The sequence below is a fragment of the Entelurus aequoreus genome, linkage group LG27, assembly GCF_033978785.1.
Source record: "Entelurus aequoreus isolate RoL-2023_Sb linkage group LG27, RoL_Eaeq_v1.1, whole genome shotgun sequence".
Classification (NCBI taxonomy): Eukaryota; Metazoa; Chordata; class Actinopteri; order Syngnathiformes; family Syngnathidae; genus Entelurus; species Entelurus aequoreus.
In genome coordinates this window covers 6,512,416-6,533,447 of record NC_084757.1, presented here as the reverse complement: position 1 = coordinate 6,533,447, position 21,032 = coordinate 6,512,416, and the positions used below count along the sequence as shown (strand labels likewise).

Genomic DNA, 21,032 nt, shown 5'->3' with positions numbered 1-21,032 from the left:
CATGGTGTCTCAGGGTGCTACTATGTTACTGCAGCAGTAATGTAAACATGCTCTCTCAGGATGCTACTATGTTACTGCAGCAGTAATGTAAACATGGTGTCTCAGGGTGCTATTATGTTACTGCAGCAGTAATGTAAACATGGTGTCTCAGGGTGCTACTATGTTACTGCAGCAGTAATGTAAACATGGTGTCTCAGGGTGCTACTATGTTACTGCAGCAGTAATGTAAACATGGTGTCTCAGGGTGCTACTATGTTACTGCAGCAGTAATGTAAACATGGTGTCTCAGGATGCTACTATGTTACTGCAGCAGTAATGTAAACATGCTCTCTCAGGGTGCTACTATGTTACTGCAGCAGTAATGTAAACATGCTCTCTCAGGATGCTACTATGTTACTGCAGCAGTAATGTAAACATGGTGTCTCAGGGTGCTACTATGTTACTGCAGCAGTAATGTAAACATGCTCTCTCAGGATGCTACTATGTTACTGCAGCAGTAATGTAAACATGGTGTCTCAGGGTGCTATTATGTTACTGCAGCAGTAATGTAAACATGGTGTCTCAGGGTGCTACTATGTTACTGCAGCAGTAATGTAAACATGGTGTCTCAGGATGCTACTATGTTACTGTAGCAGTAATGTAAACATGGTGTCTCAGGATGCTACTATGTTACTGCAGCAGTAATGTAAACATGCTCTCTCAGGATGCTACTATGTTACTGCAGCAGTAATGTAAACATGCTCTCTCAGGATGCTACTATGTTACTGCAGCAGTAATGTAAACATGGTGTCTCAGGGTGCTATTATGTTACTGCAGCAGTAATGTAAACATGGTGTCTCAGGGTGCTACTATGTTACTGCAGCAGTAATGTAAACATGGTGTCTCAGGATGCTACTATGTTACTGCAGCAGTAATGTAAACATGGTGTCTCAGGGTGCTACTATGTTACTGCAGCAGTAATGTAAACATGCTCTCTCAGGATGCTACTATGTTACTGCAGCAGTAATGTAAACATGGTGTCTCAGGATGCTACTATGTTACTGCAGCAGTAATGTAAACATGGTGTCTCAGGATGCTACTATGTTACTGCAGCAGTAATGTAAACATGGTGTCTCAGGATGCTACTATGTTACTGCAGCAGTAATGTAAACATGGTGTCTCAGGATGCTACTATGTTACTGCAGCAGTAATGTAAACATGGTGTCTCAGGATGCTACTATGTTAGTGCAGCAGTAATGTAAACATGCTCTCTCAGGATGCTACTATGTTACTGCAGCAGTAATGTAAACATGGTGTCTCAGGATGCTACTATGTTACTGCAGCAGTAATGTAAACATGGTGTCTCAGGATGCTACTATGTTACTGCAGCAGTAATGTAAACATGGTGTCTCAGGGTGCTACTATGTTACTGCAGCAGTAATGTAAACATGGTGTCTCAGGGTGCTACTATGTTACTGCAGCAGTAATGTAAACATGGTGTCTCAGGGTGCTACTATGTTACTGCAGCAGTAATGTAAACATGGTGTCTCAGGGTGCTACTATGTTACTGCAGCAGTAATGTAAACATGCTCTCTCAGGATGCTACTATGTTACTGCAGCAGTAATGTAAACATGGTGTCTCAGGGTGCTACTATGTTACTGCAGCAGTAATGTAAACATGGTGTCTCAGGATGCTACTATGTTAGTGCAGCAGTAATGTAAACATGGTGTCTCAGGGTGCTACTATGTTACTGCAGCAATAATGTAAACATGGTGTCTCAGGGTGCTACTATGTTACTGCAGCAGTAATGTAAACATGGTGTCTCAGGATGCTACTATGTTAGTGCAGCAGTAATGTAAACATGGTGTCTCAGGATGCTACTATGTTACTGCAGCAGTAATGTAAACATGCTCTCTCAGGATGCTACTATGTTACTGCAGCAGTAATGTAAACATGGTGTCTCAGGATGTCTCAGGGTGCTACTTTGGAAAGGACATCTGTTCGCTGTCAAAGTCCTTTTCTTATCCATTGTTAATCCGCACATGTTCATTTATGAAACGCAATTATTAGATTGGATGATAATCCTCCATTGTTAAAGGTTATTTTGGGGACAGTGTGACCGCGGCGTTTTGTTCACGGACCCTCCATATAGCTGATTTATCTTTATCTTTAATTCAGCTTGTGTCACACGTCTTTGCCTGGAAGTACAAAACAACGCTGAAGATGAAACCGGCAGCCAATTTTATTTATTATGTGTTCCAGTCAAAAAAGCTAATAAGCATTAATAACGGTCACGTGCGGGCTATGTCTTTGTAAAAGTATTCACCTCAAACATGAGACACTCTCCATAACGTGTACATACAGTGGTGGTCAAAAGTGTACATACACTTGTAAAGAACATCATGTCATGGCTGTCTTGACTTTACAATCATTATTATTTTTTTGTGATGTAGTGATTGGAGCACATACTTGTTGCTCACAAAAAACATTCATGAAGTTTGCTTCTTTTATGAATTTATTATGGCTCTACTGAAAATGTGAGGGTCAAAAGTATACATACAGCCATGTTAATATTTGCTTACATGTCCCTTGGCAAGTTGACCTGCAATAAGGTGCTTTTGGTAGCCATCCACAAGCTTCTGCTTGACCACTTGACCACTAAATTGGTGAAGTTCAGCTAAATGTGTTGGTTAGGACACGGTATCATTCGTCAGGTAACATTTTTGACGCTGATGTATATACATGCAAAGTTAGAAGAAAAAAAAGCTAGCATGCTAATGTTTGCATGCTAAAATGCTAACTGTAACATGCATCAAGTACTAAAATATATTACTCTGAGGTGTGTACTTGGAAAAATTGTTTAAAATGCTAGCATGCTAACATTAGCATGCATCAAGTACAAAAATATGACCTACAAAATTAGCTAAAAAAAGGCTAGTATATTAACCTTAAAGGCCTACTGAAAGCCACTACTAGCGACCACGCAGTCTGATAGTTTATATATCAATGATGAAATCTTAACATTGCAACACATGCCAATACGGCCGGGTTAACTTATAAAGTGACATTTAAAATTTCCCGGGAAATATCCGGCTGAAACGTCGCGGTATGATGACGTATGCGCGTGACCAAGTCAGAGTAACGGAAGTTATGGTACCCCGTAGAATCCTATACAAAAAGCTCTGTTTTCATTTCATAATTCCACAGTATTCTGGACATCTTTTGCAATTTGTTTAATGAACAATGAAGGCTGCAAAGAAGACAGTTGTAGGTGGGATCGGTGTATTAGCAGCGGACTACAGCAACACAACCAGGAGGACTTTGTTGGAGAGCAGACGCGCTAGCCGCCGACCTCACCTTGACTTCCTACGTCTCCGGGCCGCCAAACGCATCGGGTGAAGTCCTTCGTCCTTCTGCCGATCGCTGGAACGCAGGTGAGCACGGGTGTTGATGAGGTGTTGATGAGGGCTGGCTGGCGTAGGTGGATAGCTAATGTTTTTAGCATAGCTCTGTGCGGTCCGGTTGCTAAGTTAGCTTCAATGGTGTCGTTAGCACAGCATTGTTAACCTTCGCCAGCCTGGAAAGCATTAACCGTGTATTTACATGTCCACGGTTTAATAGTATTGTTGATTTTCTATCTATCCTTCCAGTCAGGGGTTTATTTGTTTTGTTTCTATATGCAGTTAAAGCACGATGCTATCACGTTAGCTCGTAGCTAAAGCATTTCGCCGATGTATTGTCGTGGAGATAAAAGGCACTGAATGTCCATTTCACGTTCTCGACTCTCATTTTCAAGAGGATATAGTATCCCAGGTGGTTTAAAATACAAATCCGTGATCTACAATAGAAAAAGGAGAGAGTGTGTAATCCAATGAGCCAGCTTGTACCTAAGTTACGGTCAGAGCGAAAAAAGATACGTCCATCACTGCCTCTCAAGTCCTTCACTGTAACGTTCCTCATCTACGAATCTTTCATCCTCGCTCAAATTAATGGGGTAATCATCACTTTCTCGGTCCGAATCTCTCTCGCTCCATTGTAAACAACGGGGAATTGTGAGGAATACTAGCTCCTGTGACGTCACGCTACTTCCGCTACAGGCAAGGCTTTTTTTTTTATCAGCGAGCAAAAGTTGCGAACTTTATCGTCGATTTTCTCTACTAAATCCTTTCAGCAAAAATATGGCAATATCGCGAAATGATCAAGTATGACACATAGAATGGATCTGCTATTCCCGTTTAAATTAAAAAAAATCATTTCAGTAGGCCTTTAACATGCTGACAGGTATCATTCGTCAGGTAACATTTTGACGCTGATGTGTATACATGCAAAATGGACTTGTTTCTTCAGCATTGTCCACACCTTTAAGTCAGGCCATTGTAAAACCTTAATTCTAGCCTGATTTAGCCATTCCTTTACCACTTTTGAGGTGTGTTTGGGGTCATTGTCCTGTTGGAACACCCAACAAGACCCAACCTCCGGGCTGATGATTTTAGCTTATCCTGAACAATTTGGAGCTAATCCTCCTTTTTCATTGTCCCATTTAAAGCAGCAGTTCCATTGGCAGCAAAACAGGCCCGGAGCATAATACTACCACCACCATGCTTGACGGTAGGCATGGTGTTCCTGGGATTAAAGGCCTCACCTTTTCTCCTCCAAACATATTGCTGGGTATTGTGGCCAAACAGCTCCATTTTCGTTTCATCTGACCACAGAACTTTCCTCCAGAAGGTTTTATCTTTGTCCATGTGATGTCAGATGAAACAAAAACTGGAGCTGTTTGGCCACAATACTAAGCAATATGTTTGGAGGAGATAAGGTGAGGCCTTTAATCCCAGGAACACCATTCCTACCGTCAAGCATGGTGGTGGTAGTATTATGCTCTGGGCCTGTTTTGCTGCCAATGGAACTGCTGCTTTAGTGGGACAATGAAAAAGGAGGATTAGCTCCAAATGAAAATCATCAGCCCGGAGGTTGGGTCTTGTTGGGTGTTCCAACAGGACAATGACCCCAAACACACCTCAAAAGTGGTAAAGGAATGGCTAAATCAGGCTAGAATGAAGGTTTTCTTCCCAAAGTCCTGACTTAAAGGTGTGGACAATGCTGAAGAAACAAGTCCATGTCAGAAAAGCAACACATTTAGATGAACTGCAGCAATTTAGTGGTCAAGTGGTCAAGCAGAAGCTTGTGGATGGCTACCAAAAGCGCCTTATTGCAGGTCAACTTGCCAAGGAAGCAAATATTAACATGGCTGTATGTATACTTTTGACCCTCACATTTTCAGTAGAGCCATAATAAATTCATAAAAGAAGCAAACTTCATGAATGTTTCTTGTGAGCAACAAGTATGTGCTCCAATCACTACATCACAACAAAATAATAATGATTGTAAAGTGAAGACAGCCATGACATGATGTTCTTTACACGTGTACGTACACTTTTGACCACCACTGTATGTGAAATATTGTGTAAATATGAATGAAATGTAGACTCTAACATAACATAACAGCATAACGCGTGTAAAAGGGTTTGAGTGGCAAGTGGATGACAACCAAAATGTCCAAACAAGGTTGGCGTGATGGAGAAACTCGGTCAAGGTACAAAGTGGGAGGAGCTTCCTGGTTGGCCAAATGTGAGGTCACACTGGGGGCGGGACTGACCTGCTCCGTGAGGCGCCGCGTCCTCAGGAAGAATCCCAGGAGGCATCCGATGACCACGGCCAGCACCGACATGATGAGGAGGCCATTTTGTTTGCAGACGTTCTTCACCCTCAGCCACACGGCGTCCAACGCCACCGCCATGGTCGCTCACCTGCCTGGCCCGCCCCCCTCGCCCTCTCAGCAGGCCATAAAGCTGCGGTTGCGCTGCCAGGCCTTGGAAAGGAGAGAAGAATCAGAAAAGCGAGGAAGGAGGAGCAGCTTCCCGAGCGGACGGGAGGCGATGACTTGGCGGCGTTCTAGAGCGCTCCCCGCCTCAGCATCCCGCTTGTCCTCCGGGCTGCGGCGTACTGCGCTAAGCTCTCACTTTCCAGGCTTCACTCCCACACCGCCCTCCCTTCCTGCTCCACCCATCAACAGCTGGGTTAACATGTCCAATCCTGTTACACGCCCGCTGTATTAAAGTGGTCTGAGGCCGGATTAACATCTCATGGACAACTTGACAAACGCTCTCCCGCCCCACCCTGATGATCACGCTGCCCGGGTGGCAAACACAACACCCGCCCTGAACCGTCATCAAGGGGTGCCCCCTTAAACGTCACGGTGTGAAGCCATCTCAGTGCTAATGCTAACTGTTTGGGAGAGACGCTCTAGACCAGGGGTGTCCAAAGTGCTCGCATTTTTAGCATGCTAACATTAGCATGCTAACTTTTTTTTGCTAATTTTGCATGTATACACATCAGCGTCAAAACTGTTACCTGACGAATTATACCTGTCAGCATGTTAAGGTTAATATACTATCTTTTTTGTAGCTCATATTTTTGTACTTGATGCATGCTAATGTTAGTATGCTAGCATTTAAAAAAAAAAAGTCAAGTACACACCACAGAGTAATATATTTTGGTACTTAATGCACACTACAGTTAGCATTTTAGCATGCCAACATTAGCACGGTAGCTTTTTTTGCTAATTTTGCATGTATACACATCAGCGTCAAAACTGTTACCTGACGAATGATACCTGTCAGCATGTTAAGGTTAATATACTAGCTTTTTTGTTTAGCTTATTTTGTAGCTCGTATTTTTGTACTTGATGCATGCTAATGTTAGTATGCCAGCATTTAAAAAAAAAAGTCAAGTACACACCACAGAGTAATATATTTTGGTACTTGATGCATGTTACAGTTAGCATTTTAGCATGCGAACATTAGCATGCTAGCTTTTCTTCTTAATTTTGCATGTATACACATCAGCGTCAAAATGTTACTTGACGAATGAAACATGTCAGCATGTTAAGGTTAATATACTAGCATTTTTTAGCTATTACTGTAGGTATACAACTCAGTCATATTTTTGTACTTGATGCATGCTAATGTTAGCATGCTAGCATTTTAAACAAATTTTCCAGTAGACACCTCAGAGTAATATATTTTGGTACTTAATGCACACTACAGTTAGCATTTAAGCATGCCAACATTAGCATGGTAGCTTTTTTTGCTAATTTTGCATGTATACACATCAGCGTCAAAATGTTACCTAATGAATGATACCTGTCAGCATGTTAAGGTTAATATACTAGCATTTTTGTTCAGCTTATTTTGTAGGTACACAACTCAGTCATATTTTTGTACTTGATGCATGCTAATGTTAGCATGCTAGCATTTTAAACAATTTTTCCAAGTTCACACCTCAGAGTAATATATTTTGGTACTTGATGCACACTACAGTTAGCATTTTAGCATGCGAAAATTAGCATACTAGCTTTTTTTTTGTGCTCATTTTGCATGTATACACATCAGCGTCAAAAATGTTGTTACCTGACGAATGATACCCTTTTAGCATGTTAAGGTTAATATACTAGCATTTTTTTTCTAATTTTGCATGTATACACATCAGCGTCAAAACTGTTGTTACCTGACGAATGATACCCTTTTAGCATGTTAAGGTTAATATACTAGCATTTTTTTTTTAGCTAATTTTGTAGGTCATATTTTTGTACTTGATGCATGCTAATGTTAGCATGCTAGCATTTTAAACAATTTTTCCAAGTACACACCTCAGAGTAATATATTTTGGTACTTGATGCATGTTACAGTTAGCATGCGAACATTAGCATGCTAGCTTGTTTTGCTAATTTTGCATGTATACACATCAGCGTCAAAATGCTACCTGATGAATGATACCTGTCAGCATGGTAAGGTTAATATACTAGCTTTTTTTGGGAAATTTTTGTAGGTCATATTTTTGTATGCATGATGCATGCTAATGATAGCATGTTGGCATTTTAAACAATGTTTCAAGTACACACCTCAATAATATATTTTGGTACTTAATGCCTGTTACAGTTAGCATTTTGACATGCTGAGATTAGCATGCTAGCTTTTTTTTTTAATTTAGCTGGCATACACTTGTGTGTCATATATTTTGTTATTTCCCTAATGTTTCCTGTAAGCATGCTATTTTTCGCATGTTAGCATAGTAATGTTAGCTTTTTAAGCTCATATTCTTTGTTACTTGACTCTATCTGGCTAGCGCGCTAGCTGTTAGCATTTCAGTTGGGCTTTGGCTGTTCAGCGTTTACACCAGTGACGTGCAGTCAGGGGAGGCGGGGCCTCACGTGCCATCATGGAAAGAAAAAAAATGTAAAAAGGAAAAAAATTAATTAAATTGTTATATGTATCCAGTGATTATACTATAAATTTATTTTCCATTTAACTTCACCAGTTTTAGATTATTTTTATTCAATATCGCTGAATGTTCACATTTGCCGTTCAAATACTGAGAAGAGACTTGCGGTGAGTCACCAGCCAGTTGAGCCTCACATGGATTGCGCAATGACTCGGCTAACTGCTGGCCTGCTGTGCAGTGAGAGCGTATTGCTATATAATTAAATTATACATTTCCATAGTTTAGTTAGCTGAGGTATGTAATGTAGTGTATTTTGTCAACAACTGTATGTGTGTAACGTATTTCTTGTGCTGAGCAATCATAAAACGGCTGTGAAGACGCACTGGCTGAGGCTCGCAGTAATCCCGCCTCATGGTGGTAGAGGGCGCTAGTGATCCCAGGGATCATTCTTGCGACTACTCGGCTGCAGAATAAGTGACAACAAGCAGCAACAGTTAGCAAGTCAAGTGCAGCGTTTATTTTTTCCTCTCGCCTGGACTTTTAACATGGAGGATTACATATCTAAAATAAAACCGTTTTCTAAACTGGACTTTCAATGGAAGCAGGAGGTAATAATTAAAGGAAGATCTCCATCGAGACAGAGAGACTTTTAAAACTGAAGAAAGATAAGGAAGACTTCTATAAACAAGTTATCGATGCTTTTGTTCAGAAGGAGCGGCGCATGGACTTCATTTATAAGTAAAGGTAAGACCATAATAATGTTTTTTTAATTAAATGTGCTTTTTTGTGTGCTACAGTTTGTATGTGTAAAGAATGCTGGTATGAGCTTTTAAACATAACCCGTTAACTGCTGCCAATCAAATGGTGAATAAGATACTCTTTAGGGTTCATATGTTAGTAAATCTGACTGGGATGAAGTCAGTGCCTCACCAGCCATGAACCTCACCGCACGTCACTGGTTTACACAAAATGTATTCGGAAATTGCATCTTCTAAGAAAAAAATTACATTTTGCACTGGTTTGGAAGGTGAAAAGTACCACCATGGCCCCCACATCCTTGGATTTATCAGCCTGTGGCCATCAGTGAAACAAGTTTGGGCACCCCTCCTACACATAAATGGACGGCTACATCGTAGTACCCACTGTGGTATTTTCTGTCGTTTCTCTGGAGGGGTGGCGCTGGTGTGCATGGCGGTGAGGTGGTGTGCATAGGGGCTTAGAGTTGACATTCAGTAATGTATGGATGAATAAATGCCTCATGAGAATAGCAGCGGATTAGCAGAAATCCATTTGAGCAGACTGGTGCTGCTAGCTAGTCTGCAAATAGAAGCACTCGGCCGTGGTCACGTGACTTCTATTGTGATGCCTCAGACCTGCGAGCAGGCCTGGGACTTGTTGTCGTTTTGCCGTGTGCGTGATGCGTGTGACATCTGGCTGCGTGCATGCATGCTTATTCCGCACCCCTGCCGCCATTCTGTGACACTGGAGCAGGGGGCGGCCACCCAAAATGTGGAAAGAGCCATATTGGACCAAAAATACACCAACAAAAATCTGTCTAAAGACAACACATGATGTAAGTGTCTATATTAGCTATATTAGCCTACTATCAAAATGACTTTAAAAGTCTTATATAAGTGTTATAATGAAGACAACACATGATGTAAGTGTCTATATTAGCTATATTAGCCTACTATCAAAGGCTGACGCAAATCTTTGTTGACGGAAATGTTTAAATTTAATATTTATTCTACACATTTGTACAACATTGGAAATCATGAGTAAAATGGAGGCTTCTGAGAGGGTGAGATAACTCCTGGTAATGACTGTCTTAGAACAGCCAAAGGTATAGATGTGTGTGTGTGTCCAAGTTAAAGGTGTAGATGTGTGTGTGTGTCCAAGTTAAAGGTGTAGATGTGTGTGTGTGTCCAAGTTAAAGGTGTAGATGTGTGTGTGTCCAAGTTAAAGGTATAGATGTGTGTGTGTGTCCAAGTTAAAGGTATAGATGTGTGTGTGTCCAAGTTAAAGGTATAGATGTGTGTGTGTCCAAGTTAAAGGTATAGATGTGTGTGTGTCCAAGTTAAAGGTATAGATGTGTGTGTGTCCAAGTTAAAGGTATAGATGTGTGTGTGTCCAAGTTAAAGGTATAGATGTGTGTGTGTCCAAGTTAAAAGGTATAGATGTGTGTGTGTCCAAGTTAAAAGGTATAGATGTGTGTGTGTCCAAGTTAAAGGTATAGATGTGTGTGTGTCCAAGTTAAAGGTATAGATGTGTGTGTGTCCAAGTTAAAGGTATAGATGTGTGTGTGTCCAAGTTAAAGGTATAGATGTGTGTGTGTGTCCAAGTTAAAGGTATAGATGTGTGTGTGTCCAAGTTAAAGGTATAGATGTGTGTGTGTCCAAGTTAAAGGTATAGATGTGTGTGTGTCCAAGTTAAAGGTATAGATGTGTGTGTCCAAGTTAAAGGTATAGATGTGTGTGTGTCCAAGTTAAAGGTATAGATGTGTGTGTGTCCAAGTTAAAGGTATAGATGTGTGTGTGTCCAAGTTAAAGGTATAGATGTGTGTGTGTCCAAGTTAAAGGTATAGATGTGTGTGTGTCCAAGTTAAAGGTATAGATGTGTGTGTGTCCAAGTTAAAGGTATAGATGTGTGTGTGTCCAAGTTAAAGGTATAGATGTGTGTGTGTCCAAGTTAAAGGTATAGATGTGTGTGTGTCCAAGTTAAAGGTATAGATGTGTGTGTGTCCAAGTTAAAGGTATAGATGTGTGTGTGTCCAAGTTAAAGGTATAGATGTGTGTGTGTCCAAGTTAAAGGTATAGATGTGTGTGTGTCCAAGTTAAAGGTATAGATGTGTGTGTGTCCAAGTTAAAGGTATAGATGTGTGTGTGTGTCCAAGTTAAAGGTATAGATGTGTGTGTGTCCAAGTTAAAGGTATAGATGTGTGTGTGTCCAAGTTAAAGGTATAGATGTGTGTGTGTCCAAGTTAAAGGTATAGATGTGTGTGTCCAAGTTAAAGGTATAGATGTGTGTGTGTCCAAGTTAAAGGTATAGATGTGTGTGTGTCCAAGTTAAAAGGTATAGATGTGTGTGTGTCCAAGTTAAAGGTATAGATGTGTGTGTGTCCAAGTTAAAGGTATAGATGTGTGTGTGTCCAAGTTAAAGGTATAGATGTGTGTGTGTCCAAGTTAAAGGTATAGATGTGTGTGTGTCCAAGTTAAAGGTATAGATGTGTGTGTGTCCAAGTTAAAAGGTATAGATGTGTGTGTGTCCAAGTTAAAGGTATAGATGTGTGTGTGTCCAAGTTAAAGGTATAGATGTGTGTGTGTCCAAGTTAAAGGTATAGATGTGTGTGTGTCCAAGTTAAAGGTATAGATGTGTGTGTGTCCAAGTTAAAGGAAACATCTTCTTCTAATATATTTGTTGCAATCTTTGCAAGCTGGGTAACGTTTGCTGTGGTCTGGAACAACATGGCACACAAACAACTATGAGAAATGCAGCCAATATGACATACAGATAATGTGTCAGGCAGCTGAGATAGGCTCCAGCACCCCCCGCGGCCCCAAAAGGTACAAGCGGTAGAGAATGGATGAATGGATGGAGACATGCAAATATAGATTAAATACACAGAGGACATAAGTAAAGGAAATTAAATATAGCTACAAACGAGGCATAATGATGCAATATGTACATACACATAGCCCAGGGGTCGGCAACCCAAAATGTTGAAAGAGCCATATTGGAGCAAAAATACAAAAACAAATCTGTCTGGAGCCGCAACAAATTAGAAGCCATATTACATACAGATCGTGTGTCATGAGATATACATTGAATTAAGAGGACTTAAAGGAAACTAAATGAGCTCAAATATAGCTACAAATGAGGCATAATGATGCAATATGTACATATAGCTAGCCTAAATAGCATGTTAGCATCGATTAGCTTGCAGTCATGCAGTGAGCAAATATGTCTGATTAGCACTCCACACAAGTCAATAACATCAACAAAACTCACCTTTGTGCATTCATGTACAATGTTAAAAGTTTGGTGGACAAAATGAGACAGAAAAAGAAGTGGCATAAAACACGTCCTAGAAAGTCGGAGAAAGTTATACATGGACACAAACTAAGGTGAGTTCAAGGACCGCCAAAATTAGTAGGACAAAACGGCGCTCGCCAAATACTCGAATCAGTGAAGCATGTTTAATATATAAACAGTGTGCTTTATAACAATTAGGGAGGTTTGTGTCATGTTTGTCCTCCTACAGAAAGCATATTAAAACAAACAAAAAAAAAATTTCCCACATCTTTATCCATTTTTCATACATTTTTTAAAAAGCTCCAAAGAGCCACTAGGGCGGCGCTAAAGAGCCGCATGCGGCTCTAGAGCACTAGGGCAACGCTAAGGAGCCGCGGGTTGCTGACCCCCGCACTAGGGCAACCACACAGTGGCTAACACGAGTACGAGCTGATAGTCATCTGCCCCATGTACAGGAAGTAGTACCGTCTTTATAGGATTTTTTATAGGGGTGGCGTGGCGAAGTTGGTAGAGTGGCCGTGCCAGCAATCGAGAGGGTTGCTGGTTACTGGGGTTCAATTCCCACCTTCTACCACCCTAGTCACGTCCGTTGTGTCCTTGGGCAAGACACTTCACCCTTGCTCCTGATGGCTGCTGGTTAGCGCCTTGCATGGCAGCTCCCTCCATCAGTGTGTGAATGGGTGAATGTGGAAATAGTGTCAAAGTGCTTTGAGTGCCTCGAAGGTAGAAAAGCGCTATACAAGTATAACCCATTTATCATTTATTTATTACATTTGTCCTATTTTAGGACAGCAGCAGTTTGACCCTGGAACAGACAATTAGGCTGCAGGGAGGCAGCCGCGCGCTCCTAAAAGATGAATGAGCGTGTGGACTTGTTGCGTATGTGTGACTAACGTGTGCGCTCGTGCTAGGATCACATGTTTAGTCGCTAATCCCGCCCCTTTTGCCAATATTTCCCCTGGCCGCGGTTTCATCAGGCCGGGATTACGCCGGATTAGACCAGCTCCCAGAAGATGACATGCGTTCATTCATTAAAAAGTCCAAATGTCGCTCACACGCCTGATTGAGAGCAAAATGTACCAATTAGGCCCCAAAGGACGCTTGTGACGGACGGGATGGCTTTTTACAGCTTTGTTTGATATGTATTTAAAAAGGGTTGCCGTGACGATGGCGGTTATGTAACACATGGGAGATAATTCCACTAGCAAGTTGCAGTCGGGAACATAAACAGTAATCTCGTGTGAAATTGTAAAAATAGGAAAAAGATGAACTTTTTGTTTTTTTGTGTGAACAAGGAGCTTCTAGGTCAGCGGCCTGCAGCTCATTTATTCACTGGCCCTCGGCATTCTGGGAAAATACTCAACTACAGAAGCAGTGAAGTTGTCAGGTTGTGTAAATGGTAAATAAAAAGAGAACACAACAAATTCTTTTCAACTTATATTCAATTGAATAGACTGCAAAGACAAGATATTTCATGTTCACACTGAGAAACTTTGTTCTTTTTGCAAATATTAGCTCATTTGGAATTTGATGCCTGCGACATGTTTCAAAAAAGCTGGCATGAGTGGCAAAAAAGACTGATAACGTTGAGGAATGCTCATCAAAGACTTATTTGGAACATCCCACAGGTGAACAGGCTAATTGGGAACAGGTGGGTGCCATGATTGTGTATAAAAGCAGCTTCACAAACAAGGACGGGGCGAGGGTCACCACTTTGTCAACAAATGCCTGAGCAAATTGTTTAAGAACAACATTTCTCAAGCAGCTATTGCAAGGAATTTAGGGATTTACTCCGTAATATCTTCAAAAGGTTCAGACAATCTGGAGAAATCTCTACACGTAAGCGGCAAGGCTAAAAACCAACATTGAATGCCTGTGACCTTCAATCCCTCAGGCGGTACTGCATCAAAAAGCGACATCAGTGTGTAAAGGATATCACCACATGGGCTCAGGAACCCTTCAGAAAACCACTGTCAGTAACTACAGTTGGTCGCTACATCTGTAAGTGCAAGTTAAAACTCTACTATGCAAAGCCAAAGCCATTTATCAACAACACCCAGAAACGCCGCCGGCTTCGCTGGGCCCGAGCTCATTTAAGATGGACTGATGCAAAGTGGAACGTCTTTTTCATGGACGCCCCTGCTTATTTCAACAAGACAATGCCAAGCCAGGTGTTACAACAGTCATAGTAAAAGAGTGTGGGTACTAGACTGGCCTGCCTGTAGTCCAGACATTGAAAATGTGTGGCAGCTAAAATATGAGAAGGGAGACTGTTGAACAACTTAAGCTGTACATCAAGCAAGAATGGGAAATAATTCCACTTCCAAAATGTGTCTCCTCACTTCCCAAACCTTTACTGAGTGTCGTTAAAAGGAAAGGCCATGTAACACACTGGTCAAAATGCCTTTTTTTGCAATGTGTTGCTGCCATTCCATTCTAAGTTGATGATTATTTAGTTTGTCAGTGTGAACATGAAATATCTTGTCTTTGCAGTCTATTCAATTGAATATAAGTTGAAAAGGATTTGTTGTATTCTCTTTTTATTTACCATTTACACAACCTGACAACTTCACTGCTTTTGGCTTTTGTAAAATTCATTATAAATTACATATTTTTAGACAAGAAGCCCAACTTTCCCACTACAGAGGGGCCCGGGACCCACTCAAATAATAACACTGAATTAGACATTTTACTCTTGATTGAAATGGTATTCCAGAATTCACACATGTAGAGATTCTACACCCAAAAATCAACTATTATCATTCCACCACAGTTTGCATCCGATCGGAACAGTTCCAGTATCAAAACGATCGGCTCTCATGAGCTCCCTAAAAAAAATGTTTCAAAAATATCCCAGATTACCAGGATTTCCCGTTACATTTTGCCCATTGAAAATGAACGGGCCAATTTTCAAACAAGCACAACTCCCACATTTCTCACCCGATTCAAAGCATTCCACCATCCACACACTCCACTCACCCTAGACCACCATTTTTCAAGTGCAACAAATTCCAGCATTTCCCAGAATTCCCGGTTTTCCAAAGCCCTATTTTCACCTCTTCCTGGAAAGTTTTCCCAGTGCACATTTTTTAACCGTTTTTGACCATTCCACCTTCAAAACATTCCTCCTTGTTGGAGCACCAAATGCCCCCCCCAACCCCCCGTAGAAAATACCCGGTTTACCCTAAATTCCGAAATACCCATTCTCAACTACGTCAACATTTTTTAACCAACGCCAACACCAACCCTTTCATATCATCTAGGATAGAGATGTCCGATAATATCGGCCTGCCGATATTATCGGCCGATATATGCGTTAAAATGTAATATCGGAAATTATCGGTATCAGTTTTTTTATTATCGGTATCGTGTTTTTTTTTGTTTTTTTTGTTTGTTTTATTAAATTAACATAAAAACCACAAGATACATTTACAATTAGTGCACCAAGCCAAAAAACCTCCCTCCCCCATTTACACTCATTCACACAAAAGGGTTGTTTCTTTCTGTTATTAATATTCTGCTTCCTACATTATATATCAATATATATCAATACAGTCTGCAAGGGATACAGTCCGTAAGCACACATGATTGTGCGTGCTGCTGCACCACTAATAGTACTAACCTTTAACACTTCATTTTACTCATTTTCATTCATTACTAGTTTCTATGTAACTGTTTTTATATTGTTGTACTTTCTTTTTTATTCAAGAAAATGTTTTTAATTTATTTATCTTATTTTACTAATTTTTTTAAAAAGTACCTTATCTTCACCATACCTGGTTGTCCAAATTAGGCATAATAATGTGTTAATTCCACGACTGCATATATCGGTTGATATCGGTATCGGTTGATATCGGTATCGGTAATTAAAGAGTTGGACAATATCGGAATATCGGATATCGGCAAAAAGCCATTATCGGACATCCCTAATCTAGGACAATTGTGCTAGCATCAATATTTTGTAAGATTCACGGTTTTCCTGAAATCCCCAAATTTCCAGGAAATTCCCATTCAATTGAATGGCCGCATTCATAGATGTACAATGCCCTAAATCCTCTAACTTTTGCACCATTTTTAAACCTAATTTTGACTTTCAACCATCCAGCCACACTACTCTTCACATATAGTGAACGCAAAACATGTTTTCAATTTCCTTAAATTCCCGGTTTTCCCAAAATGTTCTCCCCATTGACAATGAATGGGCATGATGCATATCCCACAGTTCACACCCCATTTGAAGCGTTCCAACATCCACCCACTCTGCTCACCTTGGACAATCAAACTACCATTTTCCAAGTTAAAAAAAATCCAGAAATTCCCAGAATTCCCGGTTTTCCATAGCCATTTTTTCACCTCTTCCCGGAAAGTTTTCACAGTCCACATTTTTCAACTTTCAAAACATTCCTCTTAGTTGGGACAACAAATGCTCCTATTTTTTTGTACAAATACCCGGTTTTCCCGGAATTGCAGGAATTCCGAAATATCCATTCTCAATTCAAACGATTACTATGTCAACATTTTTCAACCGTTTCCAAAAATTCCAACACCAACCCATTCTTATCATCTAAGACAGGGGTCAGCAACCTTTTTGAAAGCAAGAGCTACTTCTTGGGTAGTGATTAATGCGAAGGGCTACCAGTTTGATACACACTTCAATAAATTGCCAGAAATAGCCAATTTGCTCAATTTACCTTTAACTCTATGTTATTATTAATAATTAATGATATTTACACTTAATTGAACGGTTTAAATGAGGAGAAAACACGAAAAAAAATGACTATTACATTTTGAAACATAGTTTATCTTCAATTTCGACTCTTTAAAATTCAAAATTCAACCGAAAAAAAGAAGAGAGAAACTAGCTAATTCGAATCTTTTTGAAAAAATTAAAACAATTATTTATGGAACATCATTAGTCATTTTTCCTGATTAAGATTCATTTTAGAATTTTGATGACATATTTTAAATAGGTTAAAATCCAATCTACACTTTGTTAGAATATATAACAAATTGGACCAAGCGATGAGGTGGCGACTTGTCCAGGGTGTACCCCGCCTTCCGCCCGATTGTAGCTGAGATAGGCTCCAGCGCCCCCGCGACCCCAAAGGGAATAAGCGGTAGAAAATGGATGGATGGATGGATGGACCAAGCTATATTTCTAACAAAGACAAATCATTATTTCTTCTAGATTTTCCAGAACAAAAATTTTAAAAGAAATTCAAAAGACTTTCAAATAAGATTTCAATTTGATTCTATAGATTTTCTAGATTTGCCAGAATAATTGTTTTGAATTTTAATCATAATAAGCTTGAAGAAATATTTCACAAATAGTCTTTGTCGAACAAACAGAAGCTAAAATGAAGAATTAAATTAAAATGTATTTATTATTCTTTACGATAAAAAATTTTTTTACTTGAACATTGATTTAAATTTTCAGGAAAGAAGAGGAAGGAATTTAAAAGGTAAAAAAGTATATGTGTTTAAAAATCCTAAAATCATTTTTAAGGTTGTATTTTTTCTCTAAAATTGTCTTTCTGAAAGTTATAAGAAGCAAAGTAAAACAATTAATGAATTTATTTAAACAAGTGAAGACCAAGTCTTTAAAATATTTTCTTGGATTTTCAAATTCTATTTGAGTTTTGTCTCTCTTAGAATTAAAAATGTCGAGCAAAGCGAGACCAGCTTGCTAGTAAATAAATAACATTTAAAAAATACTGGTAAGTGCTGCTATTTGAGCTATTTTTAGAACAGGCCAGCGGGCTACTCATCTGGTCCTTACGGGCTACCTGGTGCCCGCGGGCACCGCGTTGGTGACCCCTGATCTAAGACAATTCGTATCAACATTTTCAAACATTAACGGTTTTCCCAAAATTACAGGAAATTCCCATTCTAATGAATGGACGTATTCGCAGTCTACAATGCCCTAAATTCTCTAACTTTTGCACCATTTTTAAACCCGATTGCAACTTTCAACCATCCTCCCACATTCCACTTCCAATTTATCAAAGGCAAAGCATGTTTTCCATTTTCCAAAGTTTTTCCTGGAATGTCCTAGAATGTTCTCCCCATTGACAATGTATGGACATTATACAATCTACTGCATATCCCACATTTCTCATTCGTTTTACAAAAAAACAGGGACGCTGTTTTATTATTTACAGTAAAACGTTGTAAATCTCATCCGCAGTCTAAACGGCAATGCGACTGGTTTGCGACTTTTACGTCACCTTTGGTCGAGCTCCGTCATTCGTGTGTGCAGGAAAAGACTCGGAAGTGGATACGTCATCGCAACATCCGGTTTTCCGTGGTCGAAGTCTTTTTTCGGTACGTCACTTGTCAATAGTGCAGAAATAATAGTCTGCATGTAATATAAGAATATTTACAGTATACATATATGTAAAATAGCCATTGTTGAAGGGCTGGAGATGAGGTGTATACACTGTGGTGTATTTGTTTACATGTTATGTACATTTCCGAAGTTTTTACGGAAGTGAGTTGAAAAATAACGCTAACGTAGATCTACGCTGATGTCCATGACTCCTCTACTTAACAGCCATAAAAAGATTACAACCCTCCCAATTAAATCACACTATTTATATGGAACTATACATTATATCACTTTAATTGGCTTTCGCATTTGACGGCTTTTATTTTTGCAGTAAAGTAGTACTAGCATTTACTTTCATTTACTTCCTGTTTTCACTTTATTGAACTGTGCATGCAAGTGACGTCGGGGCCACATTAGGACCGCATTAGGACCGCATTAGGACCGCGTGCTCGCCCGACACTGCGGCACGAGCGCAATGATGTCATTGTTATGGATGGGAAAATAGATGTTTAGACAACATGATGTGCCTGAGTGGCTACGAGACACGAGACTAACAAGCAATGGAAAATGAATTAGAAAAGACAGATTTTTTTAGAAATAATAATAGAAATTTCCTTAACTTGGGACTTCCCGCGGGCCGGACTTTGGACGCTGGCGGGACACATCCGGCCCGCGGGCCGTAGTTTGGGGACCCCTGCACTAGACAGTATATCTTACCTTTACTTGTAAATGAAGTCCATTCGCCTTTCCTTCTGTATGAAGATCTCCGTGACTTTGTTGTGGAAGTCCTCCTCTTTCTCTTTTTCTTTGACTTTTAAAAGTCTCTCTTTCTCAATGGAGAAGCTCCTGTTTTCCCACAAAGCAAGTGTTGTTCATCAGCTCTTTGATGTCTCACCATGTTCCTTACATTGTTATTGTGATGCTGATATTCAGTCTCATTTACAGTCAGATCAATACTTGACATTGTTATTGTGATGCTGATATTTTTATTTCATATCTTTAATATCGCACCATGTTCCTTTACATTGTTATTGTGATGCTGATATTCAGTCTCATTTACAGCCAGATCAATACTTGACATTGTTAATTTGATGCTGATATGCCAGATCAATACTTGACATTGTTAATTTGATGCTGATATGCCAGATCAATACCTGATATTCCAAACGTGTTGAAAGAAATCTGACCTTGAATGTTGGCAGATGAGCTTTCATGTTTTTCCATCCCATCCATCCATTTTCTACCGCTTGTCCCCCTCGGGGGTGCTGGAGTGTATGTCAGCTGCAACGGGGCAGAAGGCAGGGTGCACCCTGGACAAGTCGCCACCTCAGTATATCCCACGTGGCTCCAAACACGCTCACTAAATGAGAATACAAGGCAGGGAAAGCAATAAAGAAGTTTTTTGTAGCACAGCCACAAAGTCATTCTTGTCCAATCATTTTGAAATGAAGACGTTATTTTCTGTCCTGGGACCAAACACCTTGAATGAAATGTGGCAGCTCTCCCACTATTCATCACTTCTTGCTTTCATTCAAAGTCCACTCTTGAAAAAATAATTTTACACGTCAAATCCTCCATTTTTAGGGCGAAAAAGCGTCGCAGTTTGCGGGAAGCTAGCAGGTGTTCTTTTCTTCTTCTACTTCTTAAATTGTTGATTTCTTCTTCTACTTCTTAAATTGTTGATTTCTTCTTCTACTTCTTAAATTGTTGATTTCTTCTTCTATTTCTTAAATTGTTGATTTCTTCTTCTACTTCTTAAATTGTTGATTTCTTCTTCTACTTCTTAACTTGTTGTTTTCTTCTTTTACTTCTTAAATTGTTGATTTCTTCTTCAACTTCTTAAATTGTTGTTTTCTTCTTCTACTTATTAAATTGTTGATTTCTTCTTCTACTTCTTAACTTGTTGTTTTCTTCTTCTACTTCTTAAATTGTTGATTTCTTCTTCTACTTCTTAACTTGTTGTTTTCTTCTTCTACTTCTTAAATTGTTGATTTCTTCTTCTACTTCTTAAATTGTTGTTTTCTTCTACTTCTTAACTTGTTGTCTATTCTTTTCTTCTTCTACTTTCTAACTTGTTTTCTTCTTCTACTTCTTAAATGGTTGATTTCTTCTTCTACTTCTTAACTTGTTTTCTTCTTCTACTTCTTAACTTGTTGTCTATTCTTTTCTTCTTCTACTTCTTAACTTGTTGTTTTCTTCTTCTTCTTCTTAAATTGTTATGTATTATTTTCTTCTTCTACTTCTTAACTTGTTGTCTATTCTTTTCTTCTTCTACTTCTTAACTTGTTTTTTTCTTCTTCTTCTTCTTAAATTGTTATGTATTCTTTTCTTCTTCTACTTCTTAGGGGCTTCTTCTACTTCTTAGGGGGGTATTAGAATGACAGGGGATGCAAAACAATAACAGTGTAATAC

General features: G+C 39.6%; 1 protein-coding gene across 1 annotated transcript in view; it reads right to left on the bottom strand.

The window, feature by feature from the left end:
• The window catches only part of slc1a7b (solute carrier family 1 member 7b), a 50,301-nt gene extending 29,358 nt beyond the window's left edge, over nucleotides 1-20,943 (bottom strand). Inside the window, exons 1-3 of the mRNA XM_062038459.1 lie at nucleotides 19,808-20,943; nucleotides 19,338-19,466; nucleotides 5,637-5,849 (exon numbers count right to left, since the gene is read on the bottom strand). Of these exons, the coding sequence (XP_061894443.1) occupies nucleotides 5,637-5,777 (141 nt within the window). The 5' untranslated portion in view covers nucleotides 5,778-5,849; nucleotides 19,338-19,466; nucleotides 19,808-20,943. The remainder of the gene's footprint in view (nucleotides 1-5,636; nucleotides 5,850-19,337; nucleotides 19,467-19,807) is intronic.
• Nucleotides 20,944-21,032: the final 89 nt, after the last annotated feature.